Source organism: Penaeus chinensis, chromosome 15, assembly GCF_019202785.1.
Source record: "Penaeus chinensis breed Huanghai No. 1 chromosome 15, ASM1920278v2, whole genome shotgun sequence".
NCBI lineage: Eukaryota > Metazoa > Arthropoda > Malacostraca > Decapoda > Penaeidae > Penaeus > Penaeus chinensis.
Genome location: NC_061833.1, coordinates 21,333,587 through 21,346,086, shown reverse-complemented (window position 1 = coordinate 21,346,086; position 12,500 = coordinate 21,333,587). Strand labels below are relative to the sequence as shown.

General features: G+C 37.0%; 4 protein-coding genes across 4 annotated transcripts in view; 2 read left to right on the top strand and 2 right to left on the bottom strand.

Moving 5' to 3' along the window:
- LOC125032941 overlaps positions 1-9,502 on the top strand; it is a 9,752-nt gene extending 250 nt beyond the window's left edge. Inside the window, exons 2-4 of the mRNA XM_047624345.1 lie at positions 1-68; positions 258-639; positions 9,401-9,502. The exon at positions 1-68 is cut by the window's left edge and continues 79 nt beyond it. Of these exons, the coding sequence (XP_047480301.1) occupies positions 1-68; positions 258-635 (446 nt within the window). The 3' untranslated portion in view covers positions 636-639; positions 9,401-9,502. The remainder of the gene's footprint in view (positions 69-257; positions 640-9,400) is intronic.
- On the bottom strand, positions 4,645-6,009 carry LOC125032888. The gene is made up of 3 exons (XM_047624275.1): positions 5,816-6,009; positions 5,531-5,699; positions 4,645-5,368 (listed from the first exon to the last, which is right to left on the bottom strand). Exons 1-3 carry the CDS (start codon positions 6,007-6,009, stop codon positions 5,003-5,005), a joined length of 729 nt encoding a protein of 242 aa, XP_047480231.1. The 3' UTR covers positions 4,645-5,002.
- On the top strand, positions 8,524-9,502 carry LOC125032942. The gene is made up of 3 exons (XM_047624346.1): positions 8,524-8,574; positions 8,715-8,861; positions 9,015-9,502. The coding sequence occupies exons 1-3, from the start codon at positions 8,533-8,535 to the stop codon at positions 9,390-9,392; spliced, it is 567 nt and encodes a 188-aa protein (XP_047480302.1). The 5' UTR covers positions 8,524-8,532; the 3' UTR covers positions 9,393-9,502.
- Positions 9,503-11,768: 2,266 nt separating this feature from the next.
- LOC125032887 overlaps positions 11,769-12,500 on the bottom strand; it is a 2,218-nt gene continuing 1,486 nt past the window's right edge. The window contains exons 3-4 of the mRNA XM_047624274.1: positions 12,365-12,500; positions 11,769-12,192 (exon numbers count right to left, since the gene is read on the bottom strand). The exon at positions 12,365-12,500 is cut by the window's right edge and continues 33 nt beyond it. Of these exons, the coding sequence (XP_047480230.1) occupies positions 11,827-12,192; positions 12,365-12,500 (502 nt within the window). The 3' untranslated portion in view covers positions 11,769-11,826. The remainder of the gene's footprint in view (positions 12,193-12,364) is intronic.

Here is a 12,500-nt window from a genome sequence, read left to right as displayed (position 1 = left end):
AGGTTCACTTCCACATGCCCGAATCCGACGACTTCGATGACGTGGAAACTCTGGAGGATTATAGTGTGGTAAGTAATACTTGTCAAGTCATCACTGAATACCATGAACTAAAATACAATTTTCTCAATGTTTACGTTATTGTTTTGTTGAATTGCTAGTGCATGAAAGAGCATTTCAGCTTATTCAACTGTCTAGATTCAATATTTCATTAATTGGGGAGATAATCATAAATATCTAAAAGTTAATGTGCTTCGCAGGGTCTAGCAGCATCCCGAGTGGTATCCCAGGAGGCGTGTTATGTGAGGCGACTGGTTAAATCTTTCGAGCAACAAGTAGCCTTCATCAAAGGCCATCAGGATGATGGCATGAGGGTTGAGTCTGACGTCAGAGTTTCCGCTGTTTCCCTCGATAATCCTGAGGAAGAGATCGGCTCCGATCTTGCCAACTTCTGTGGCGACCTTCCCGTTTACAAGCTGGTGAGTGAGGAACAGAGTGACAGTGTGCAAGACCGTCGTCAAGTGAGCGTCACCTTCACCCGCTGCGTCCTGCTGTGTTTCATTCCCACCTGCTTCACCACCACGCTCACGCTCCCCACTGGCGGCACCATCACCTTCGGCTGGCTCTTCTTCGGCTAAAATGACTGTTCACCTTCGACTTTGGCTTAATATAAGTGTCTTTTACCTGTCTCGATGATGTACACTCACTTTTGATTAAAGAGTACTGCATTTCAACGTGCCTTTCATGTACATTTCATATAGGAACATTGACACTCGCGTATATAGACATACAAGCACGCGCGTGTTTCTATATGAGAGAAACGGTGCTGCACTATGAATTGATAAAGAATATGTGTCCTTGTTATACCGCTTTATTTATTTTAATTTGTCATATTTAGCATTTCATCCCATACACTACATAAATTAATACTTGCAACTATACGAACAAAAGGATCAAAATTCACCCAAAGGTAAACAGAAGGGAGCTCACCCACAGACAAAGTAATATAACTGAAAGAGTAATAATTATGAATAGATAACTAGATAAGATAAAATTAAACCCCCCAAACCCTTGGAGTACAAATGCCATTACAATAAGATGAAATCAGCTGCTTGGGCAAGCAGAAACCATTAAGTTCTCGTTTGTGAAACAAACAAAAAAGAAAAAGGTCTGTCACTCTGAGAAAAAAACTGAATGATAATAGCACCATGCAACTTCATCGTAAGGACATATAAAGAATGTGCTTCAATTTGGCATACAATCTATATTAGTAAACTAAAATCAAGGAATAGGGTAGAATAATTTCAACCGTAAGTAGATTTGCCCTCATAGAAATAAGTCGTATATAAATTTCTTTGAAGCAATGAGTATAATTTATGCACCAAATATTATAAAGTTTACGCAAAATGCTATATGGCTTTCCTTTGAATGTATATATGTATACCTATATATGTGTGTGTATGTGTAGTATATATATACATTCATTTATATATTTATATATCTGCATATGTATGTACAAATATCATATATACATATAAACGTGTGACTATGTGAGCAAACGTATGTACATTTTATACAAATATGTTTGTACATACATATACAGTAGTGTTTTCCAATTATACGCCTTCGGAATAGCGTTATTCTGTAAATGAAATAACGAACTGATGTTTCTGTATCTCCACATGTGGAACTATCAATTTTGGTTTATGATTTTCATATATGTAATCTATTTTCTTCAAAGATCTTACATTTATTCATTAATGTATATAATCTATCTATTTATTTACTTGTATTATTATTTTGCTAGACTGAACTCTGTCCATGATGAAACTAATAAGGGACATAAACTGAATCGGCGGCTAAGAGCTGCCAAAATTGCCCCTAATGTGTTAATCACAGAAGTGATTAACACATCAGGTATAGGGAGCACACTATACCTGAAAGCACACACATATATATGTGTGTTTGTGCATATGTATGCATACATTTACATTTGCTGTACATGTGTGTGTGCTATATTACACAGAAACATACAACTTTGATGTATATCTGTTTGTACGTGTGTTTGTTTGTGTGTGGACATTAGCCAACCACATTCCTCAATGGGAAATATACCTTGTGTAAAGGCAGGGAGGAAAGGTCAAATGAGCAAAGGATTTATGGACATGCAAAATTTATAGGAAGCAGATCCAATATATATATTATATATATATCATATTTATTATTTCTCTCTTACTTCATCCGCAGATAGATGCACAAACGGTTTGTTTTGCGATCTTCAAATAACATGTAAATGTAAATGTAAATATATGATTTCTTTCTTTTCACTATTCTCTTTATCGTAACGTCGTCACCTTCACCTTATGAAATATGACGCACAAACATACATATGTATGGTTTTAATTGTTTATACGTACTATATGAATGTATACATATATACACAATGTGTATATGTAAACATGTATCGATGGACGGTTAGCTGAGTTGTAAATGTCAATCTCCAGTAGAATTAAGCTACCGGAACTCATATTGCCTTGTTTCACTACTCTGCCTATGACCTAGTATACTTTTGATGCGATACTGGTCAAGGGAATTGGCTAGAAAGGACAGGTGAAAAAATACAGGAAAAAACACAGAGCAACAAGAACAATTAGTTTTAAGTCTTTTCTGGTGCGACTGGCTTTTCGCTTTTCAATACCATCAATATAAATGTAGAAAGATCTTTACCTTTTCAAAGTCGCTGGCCTACTCTTTCATTATTAAAGATTATTTTGGCATGTCTTCGAAACATTGGTAAGAGTTCATATGCGTGCATGTGTAGGAATATCGTAATTTCCCCCTGAAATGTAGTATATCATAGTCTGTCCTGAAAATCGCCTAGTCATGAATTTCTGGTTTACTTTTATTCTTTCTCCACCTATAAAAACTGTTAATAATAAGCTAGTATAAACAAGTGGTAACATGTCGACCTCTCAACTGAGAGGTTGACGGTTCGCACCCCTCCCAGGTGAGAGAAGTTACAATTGTCGCTTGGGGGTTACTGCTGTGGCTGGGTACCACGGCGGGTAAGGACTAAATCTCAGCCGAGTCAGCACCAGCTGACATACATTACCGAGTCGACATTAGTCAACACAGGCCGGGCTCCCCACAAGCTCAGCTTCGCATATCGGACTTAAGATAAGCCTTAACGGACTAATAACGGCTGAATATACAGATTAGACTAATAACGGCTGAATGTACAGATTAGCTACTCTGAAGTCAACTCGGGTCTTTTCCGTTTGGCGTACAGCGCTAAAAGTAATTTTAATATAGATTTTTCTATGTATTTTTGTCCGTAGAATCAGAATATCACATTATTTTTTTTGGAGAAATTAACAGTTTATGAGTTATTTGCCTTTAAAGTAATTTTCTTCCTATCTATTACTGAAGGAATTCAAACTTTAAAAAGTCGTAATATTCAGTATTATATACAAGGGGTTAGGTTAGGTTAGGTTAGGTTAGGGGTTAGGTTAGGTTAGGTTAGGGGTTAGGTTAGGGGTTGGGTTAGGTTAGGTTAGGTTAGGTTAGGGGTTGGGTTGGGTTAGGTTAGGTTAGGTTAGGTTAGGGGTTGGGTTAGGTTAGTTTAGGTTAGGTTAGGGGTTGGGTTGGGTTAGGTTAGGTTAGGTTAGGTTAGGTTAGGTTAGGTTAGGTTAGGTTAGGTTAGGGGTTAGGTTAGGTTCGTTTCTCCATAAAACGGTTGTCATATTCGGATTCTACGGACAAAAATACATAAGAAAATCTATATTAAAATTAATTTTAGCGCTGTACGCCAAACGGAAAAGATCCGTCAACTCGGCCTTTACGGACTAAATAGGAATAAACAATAAGATAACACATGTGTATGTGTATGAGTACGTATGTGTGTTTGTGTTCGGATGTGTGTGCATGCGTGTACGAGTGTTGTTTGTGCGCAAGTGTACGTCTGTTTGCAAGTGTAAATGTGCATGTATGTGCGTATATGTATGCATGCGCGTACATGTATGTGTGTATGTGTACTTGTATAATATACATGTGCGTGTATTTGTGTATATACGTGTGTATTTGTGCGAGTAGATGTGGATAACTATGTAAGGGTTTGTACACATATGTGTGAGCGAGCACGAATGTAGTTACGTGAAAGTATACGTGTGTTCATATGAGTATTTATAGAAATTACTTTACACATTTACATATAGAGACTCAATCATCAGCTGTCATTTAAAACCTCTTCATTTATGATCAGTGTAAAACACGTTGTTTGGGCCATTAATGCTGAACACTATATTTCTTGTAATTCTACTTCCTCTTACAACACTTCTGTTTATTGAGAATTAACTCAAAGGGAAATGATAAAGTAATATCGGAAAATAAATAAATGGGTGAGATCTGGTGATTTGCCAGGCGAGTACATATACACAAACTATTATAATTTCCTTTACTTTCGGGTATCATGTTGCAGGCCATAAATGTTATCCACTGTCCATTATAGAGTTCGGCAATTAAACAAGATAAAAGAGCGACAGTGACGTCCCGGCCAACCCAAGACTACGTTCTGTCTCACGTGTGCCTGTGGCGGGTTTCCCTCAGGTGTGCATCCTCACCTTAACGGCATAGAGTCAAAATACTTTAGTACTTTTTTCTTTTATTTCTACGATGGTTTCGGTGTACAACGTACGGTTCTTTGCAGGTGTTTCGTCTCCAGTTGGTTCTTGCGCATGTACAGTAGTTTCTTTGCCTCATAATTTTTAATTAGTCTGTGGCTACAACTGGTCGTGCATGCACGTCAGATTGCAAATCTGATCACGACACATGGATTTATATATGTGTGTGGATGTATATCTGTGAATATAAGTATATATACTTATATTCACACACACAAAAAAACAACCAACTAAAACAAGATAGGATTGGCCAGAGTATACGTTTACGATTACTTGTTTTTAATTGTCTCTCCGTACACTCACAATGGTTTCATCACGTTGGGAAATTAAGCATTCTTCATATCCTGGATGGACTTGTTAATCTGCACCTTGACGTTGGAAGACATGGTTTTCTCCACGATCTCTCGCAAAGCCTTCCTGAAGCCGGCGCTGTGAACGTCCTTCATATCATTGCCGTCCAAGTTGCTTGCGCTTTCAAGCAGGTCATGACCCGATCTTGCGGTGTAGCTGGCGATGTTCTGAGGCACAAGGTTTAACAAGTTGATCTGGATATCGGCGAACAGCTTGTCCACACGCTCTACAACTTGACCAGAAACAGTCTGGGCTGGAGCTTCTCCAACACCGGCAAACGTTACCGTGTAGTCGGCGTTGGCACGAGCGTTTTCCACGACAACTGAACCGGTGAGCACACTCTGTGAAAAAAAATCATAATTTAAGTAATTAATAATCAGATACTATGTATTGAGTTTTCTTTAAGAAACAGAATCTAAATCTCATGAGGGATTTAAGTAAATTAGTTAAATAAGTTAATGCCTACAAGCTTATCCCATACACCTTTCCATTTGATCTCATACCTGATCAGCGTTGAAGGAAGCGGACTTGGAGCGGCGCAGGGAGCACAGTCCAGTCACGTTGGCCTTAGTGATGCTGAAGTTCTCGGAGCTGCTTCCGTCAGAGTTAACTTGGAAGGGAAGGCTTGACTCTCCGTTCTGCACGTTTTTCGAGTCACACCATCCTAGCGTTCTGTCAAAGAAAACACGAAAAAAAATCAGGATATGAAATGGATAATGGTAACAACGCCTATAAAATAACACCCAAAAATAATAATGATCAATGGAACTGTGATAAGAAAATATTACTCCATGTATGCGATAGCTCCTTCGAGCACTGCGTCGAGTATCTGGTTGGGCGTGGTAGGGTTGGCGACGGCGCGAGGCAAGATGGGCTGAGAGTCCCCTCCGTCAGCAGGGAAGAGCCCTAGCTGGTCGTCCCATTGGTTGGGTCGTGCCACACACACGGCCAAAGTCGCTGCCAGACTCACGATCCTCAACATGATTACGTCTGTACAAATATAATCCTAGCAATAAAACAGTCTTCTAAAATTATGATAGTTATTACGCATCTATATGTATATATATTTCATCAACTCATCTCGCCGTGCACCAGAGGACTCACCTGATGGCTCGGTTAAGTGTCCCTTGAACTCTCTTACCATCCAATATATATTTGATATTTGCTGAGAATGCATTTTCTGAAATGGCATTAGGAAGGAAAATCTAGTATGAAAAAGAAATAGAAATTCCATGAAAGGCTTTTTCAAATTCTATAGCTATGAATACATCGCGAAAGGCGTAATACGGATGGAAGTTAATAAGTTTTCAATCAGGAGTCTTCTCTAAAGCAGCACGCATACATATATATACATATATTTATATTTGTATATGTATATATATATCCATATCCATATATATATATATATATATATATATATATATATATATATATGTTTATAGATATATGTAGAAACTGGGGCTCTTTCGGATGGTGGTATAGTCCGAAAACTGCGATTTTCTTTTCTGGCGAGTTCATTAATATTTCTAGCATCCACTTCTTTTTTGTTTTAGGTTCACATCGTACACTCTGACCAAGTGGATATGGGGGTAGCAAAATCGCAATTATCATGTAGGATTCGTGTTAAATGACGAAAGTTTTTTCCAATTATGACAGATCTGTCGTGCGAGGTTTAGTGCTTTACATATGGGATTATTCGAACAATTGGTGAGATGTATGAGTTAAATTCAAATTCAAATTCAAAATACTTTATTCCAGTAAATATAATAGTTATTCTCTTTACAGAGAAAGGTATTTTACAGTACATGTAAATATAAGTTACCCATATAATTAATGACAGTACATAGTCATGCCTATTTGTATATATTGAAACCTGATGTCATTGATGATTCAAGAGATGTTCTTTTAATTTATTTTTGAATATATTAGAGTTTCTAATATTTCTCATATATTTGGTAATTTGTTCCAAATCATGGGTCCACGTGTAAGTGTCTGCCGTGAACCTATATCTGTGCGTGATCTTTTGATGTGTAGAGAGTTTACCTGTCTTGTTTAGACACAGGTTGTGTTACCTACGGTTGGAAGGATTGATAGCCACTTTGGATAAACCCCTTGGATTATTTTGGGAATTGGTACGCAAGTGTCATAGTTACATATTTTTTTTTTTTTTTTTTTTTTTTTTTTTTTTTACATTTTTAGCCAATTTAGTTTGTTTATGTGCGGTTAATGTGGTCATACTTATTTACGTTACCAAGCGCTAGTCTCGCAGCAAAGTTTTGTAATTTTTGGATTTTCCGAAAGTGACCTTTGTTTATTGTGGACCAGATGTTTGAACAATAATTGATTATACTGAGAACTAGTGTTTGTATTACGGATATCCTTGTTTCAGTAGGGATCTTGTTTTTTATGTGGCTTAGGTAAATTAGTGTGCCCATTACTTTCCTATGGATGTTGTCGACGTGGTTCTCAAATGTCATGAATCTGTCACTGTGTACGCCTAGTTTTTTTACGGAAGTGCTCGGTCTTGTGTAGCTGTCTTCAAATTTTATGGTGGTGTTTACTGGAATTTTGGCGGCTACCTATGAAGATACATTGTGTTTTATCTGGGTTTATCTTGAGGCCATTTATGTGGATGACATATAACTTACATAATTTTATGGAAAGCGATCATTTGAATATATGATCACACTGCTCAGTCCGAAACATCGCCACCGGTCGAGATAGTTCGGACGCTTTGAAAAATATATGTATTCCATACATGAAAAAATATACACATACATGTAAATTGAGATGCATTATATATATAAGCGTTTACTTATAAATATATGTTATGTATCTGTATACATATATATTTATATACATATATATATACACACATACATATACATGCACACAAACATATACACATACACCATATACATACACACATTCCTATAAATGGATGTTCAGAAAACTTGAATGGAAGTGAAATTAATGCAGAAAAAAAAAAAACTGCTGATACATCTTTCTTTTAATCAACTGAAGATTTACCGATCAACAGATTTTGAATAGAGAATATAGAGTGAAAATGTTTTTACAGGTGGTGCTGAAGTAGGAACCTTTAACAACAGTTCGTAATTTTTAAAGGTCGTGTGACACTGCTGGAACTATATAAGCCTCGAGAACGATCTCACATCACTGATCCTATCTCTCCCTGGTGAGTGATTCATTTCTTACTCGTATCTCTTTACATCCTAATATTGAGTAACAATATAATCACTTTAAATATCTTACATAACATAAACAAATGCCCTTCTATTGGATTATCTTTATCTCACCTATTATAATTCCCCTTTAGTTATTCTGTCTCTTCATTTCAGCCTAAATATGTCCATGGAGTGCTGTTTCGCAGTGCGTTTACATATATATTTTCATTGATTGTGAAATTCATAAATTTCATGATGTTACTTTCGTATCAGTTGATTAGTCCATTTTCTTTTTAGATTACACCATGTTCGCTTGGCTGATGCTTTCCTGCCTCTTGGGCTTCTCCCTGGCTGAGCTTCAGGTATGGACACACTGTTGGCATGCTTCTTGCTTTTTCTACACATGTATTGGTAGAAGAGGTCAGATACCTACATGATCATTGAAAAGCTTATTTCTCATGTGAAATATCAATATTAAAAAAAAGGCCGTTTCTTTTGGTAGGATTACCAAGTATGTTACAAGGGAAGCAGTAATGCTGAAAATAAATGCATGAAGGTGGATGTAGACCGCCTTGCCATGAAGGTTCATTTCCACATGCCCGAATCCGACGACTTCGATGATGTGGAGACTCTGGAGGATTATAGTGTAGTAAGTAATACTTGTCAAGTTATTACGGTCGACTGAAAAAAATATCAATGTTTTACGTTACTGATTTTGCTGAATTGATAGTGCATAAGATTTTTTTCTATAAGTAAATAGGGGAAATAAGCATAAATACCTAAAAGTTTCTGAACTTCGCAGGGTCTAGCAGCATCCCGAGTGGTATCCCAGGAGGCGTGTTACGTGAGGCGACTGGTTAAATCTTTCGAGCAACAAGTAGCCTTCATCAAAGGCCATCAGGATGATGGCATGAGGGTTGAGTCTGACGTCAGAGTTTCCGCTGTTTCCCTCGATAATCCTGAGGAAGAGATCGGCTCCGATCTCGCCAACTTCTGTGGCGATCTTCCCGTTTACAAGCTGGTGAGCGAGGAACAGAGTGACAGTGTGCAAGACCGTCGTCAAGTGAGCGTCACCTTCACCCGCTGCGTCCTGCTGTGTTTCATTCCCACCTGCTTCACCACCACGCTCACGCTCCCCACTGGCGGCACCATCACCTTCGGCTGGCTCTTCTTCGGCTAAAATGACTGTTTAAGGAACATTGTTCACCTTTTAATTTAGGCATAAAGATGAATTTTTCACTTGTCTTGATGATGTACACTCACTTTTGATTAAAATGTACTGCATTTCAACGTATGTTTCATATACATTTCATATTGAAAATTTGGCACTCGCGTATGTAGACATACAAGCGCGCTTGTGCATATATTGAGAGAAGCACTGCTGCGATATGAACTGATAACGAACGTGCTTTTTTGTTATACAGCTTTTGATTTTTATTTGTCATTTCCAGCAATACACAGTATATGCACTTGCAACTATACGAATAAATACAAGCACATCTTCACGCGAACATATACACACACCCAAGACTAAACAGAAAGCAGCTCACCTACCGACAAAACAATAGATTTGAAAGAACAAGAAATTAGTAATAATTATAAATAGATAACCAGATAAGATAAAAGCAGAACCTCTAAACCCCTCGAGTGTAAATGTCGCTGCAGTTAAATTCGTTTTTTTTTGACGATAGAATGCAAGTGAAAGCTTTTGCATGAGTTAACAGAAACAACGAACTTATCGTTGGTGAATCAAATAAAAAATAAAAAGGTCTGATATTCCGGAATACCATAAAAACATATTGATTGATAGTAGTGCCACTCAACATCCTACACTCCTGTGAAAAGTGATTCAGTTTGGCTATGAATTCTATACTAGTAAACCCCTAAAATTAAAGTATTGGGCACAATTAATTTTATCATAAGTATATATATATATCCTCACAGAAATAAGGCGTATATGAATTTCTTTGAAAGAACAGTAAGCATAATTAACGTTTCCGCAAAATGCAATATAGTTTTCCTTTGAATGTATATATGTCTGTTTGTATATATATACACATAAATACACACACATATATACGGTATGTATATGTATGTATACATGTGTGTGTATATTTATGTGTGATATATATATATATATACATATCCATATACATTTTGTATATCTATATACATATATATCATTATATATACATATAGACATGTGCGATTGTACGTATACGTATGCATACTTTATACATATGTTTATGAATACATATACAGTAGTGTTTATAAATTGTATGTCTTCAGAATTACGTTATTCTGTAAATGCAATGACGAACTGATGTTTCCGTATCTCCACATGTGGTACTATCAATTCTGATCAATGCTTTTCAAAAAAATTATCTTTCTCTTCATAGATTTTATTTTTTAGTCATTAATATATGATTTATATATCTATTCATTTCAATAAATACCTTGTCAGACTGAACTCTGTTCATGTTAAAACTAGTTAGGGACATAAAACAAACCGGCGGCTAGGAGCTGAAAAAATTATCCAAAATGATATCAAATATATATATTTGTGTGTATTATATAGACGGTTTATTTTGCGAATTTCAAATAACTTGTAAATATAAATTCATCTGATTTATTCATTTTCATTATTTTCTTTATCATAACGTCATCACATACACAACCATATGTGTAGATGTTTATACTTCCCCTATGAATGTGTGCATATATACACAGAATGTGTATATATGTATGTATCGATGGACGTGTCGCGGTTAGCCAAGTTGTAAATGTCAGCCTCCACGACCTAACTATACTCTACGGGCCGCCTAGTTTCACTTGTCTCCTTTTGACCTAACATACTTCCTCACCTGTGATAGCGTTCTGGTCCGATACTAGGCAAGGCAACTGGCAAGGGAAGTTAATCATTCTGATAATAACAATAAAAAACAAAAACAAAAACAGACCAACACGAACAATTAAGTTTGTCTTTTCTAGTGCGACTAGCTTTTCACTGTACTTACCCTCAATTTAAATGTAAAAAGATCTCAACCTCTTTCATAATTCAAGATCATTTTGGCATGTCTTCGAAACATGCGCAAGATTTCATATCTGTGCATGTGCATTTGTATGTTTTTGTATTCGGATGTTTATTCATGCGTGTATGTGTGTGTTATATGTGTGTTATACCTTCTGACGAATATATAATCGAAACCGGTCAAATACAACTTTTGTCTTGCGAAAATATTCCATATCATGAATATGTGTGTGGTGTATGTATTTGTAATGTGTGTGCGTGACTGTATATATGTGTGTGCGTATAAATGTTCATGTGTGTGTGTATATGTATATCTGTGTGTATATGTGCGTGTGCATGTATATACGTTTATAGGAATTACTTTGCACATTTATATATACTCAATCATGATCTCTCATTCAAAATGACTTCTTTACGATCAGTTTCTTGTAAGTCTAGATACTCTTCCTCTTACAGTACTTCCGCTTATTGAAAATATGCTCAAAGGAAAAGGATAAATCTAATATAATTATGATTTTAAATTTAATCGCTAGTGTTTATTTGTCTCTCCGTACACTCACAATTTCATAATGACGTTGGCAGATCAAGCATTCTTCATATCCTGGATGGACTTGTTAATCTGCACCTTGACGTTGGAAGACATGGTTTTCTCTACGATCTCTCGCAAAGCCTTCCTGAAGCCGGCGCTGTGAACGTCCTTCATATCATTGCCGTCCAAGTTGCTTGCGCTTTCAAGCAGGTCATGACCCGATCTTGCGCTGTAGCTGGCGATGTTCTGAGGCACAAGGTTTAACAAGTTGATCTGGATATCGGCGAACAGCTTGTCCACACGCTCTACAACTTGACCAGAAACAGTCTGGGCTGGAGCTTCTCCAACACCGGCAAAGGTTACCGTGTAGTCGGCGTTGGTACGAGCGTTTTCCACCACAACTGAACCGGTGAGCACACTCTGAAAAATTACAGTATATAAATAAGCAATCATTAGAGAGTAGCATTGTGCTTTGCCTATGAAACCGAAGTGTATATTCAATTTTCCCTTTTTAAGCTTAAAAGTTAATAAGTTCAGTATAAAATGCGTATAAGCTTATCTTATACACCATTCTTTTCATTTGATCTCATACCTGATCAACGTTGAAGGAAGCGGACTTGGAGCGGCGCAGGGAGCACAGTCCAGTCACGTTGGCCTTAGTGATGCTGAAGTTCTCGGAGCTGCTTCCGTCAGAGTTAACTTGGAAGGGAAGGTCTGACTCTCCGTTC

What these genes read in the sequence shown, in the direction of transcription:
- LOC125032888 (XM_047624275.1), bottom strand. Translation starts at nt 6,009, where the DNA reads ATGTTGAGGATCGTGAGTCTGGCAGCGACTTTGGCCGTGTGTGTGGCA. An exon ending in GGAGCTATCGCATACATGGA is followed by an intron (nt 5,700 to 5,815) that starts GTAATATTTTCT and finishes TTTCTTTGACAG; the next exon opens with AACGCTAGGATGGTGTGACT. An exon ending in CTTCCTTCAACGCTGATCAG is followed by an intron (nt 5,369 to 5,530) that starts GTATGAGATCAA and finishes TTTTTTTCACAG; the next exon opens with AGTGTGCTCACCGGTTCAGT.
- LOC125032942 (XM_047624346.1), top strand. Translation starts at nt 8,533, where the DNA reads ATGCTTTCCTGCCTCTTGGGCTTCTCCCTGGCTGAGCTTCAG. An exon ending in TCTCCCTGGCTGAGCTTCAG is followed by an intron (nt 8,575 to 8,714) that starts GTATGGACACAC and finishes TTCTTTTGGTAG; the next exon opens with GATTACCAAGTATGTTACAA. An exon ending in CTCTGGAGGATTATAGTGTA is followed by an intron (nt 8,862 to 9,014) that starts GTAAGTAATACT and finishes TGAACTTCGCAG; the next exon opens with GGTCTAGCAGCATCCCGAGT.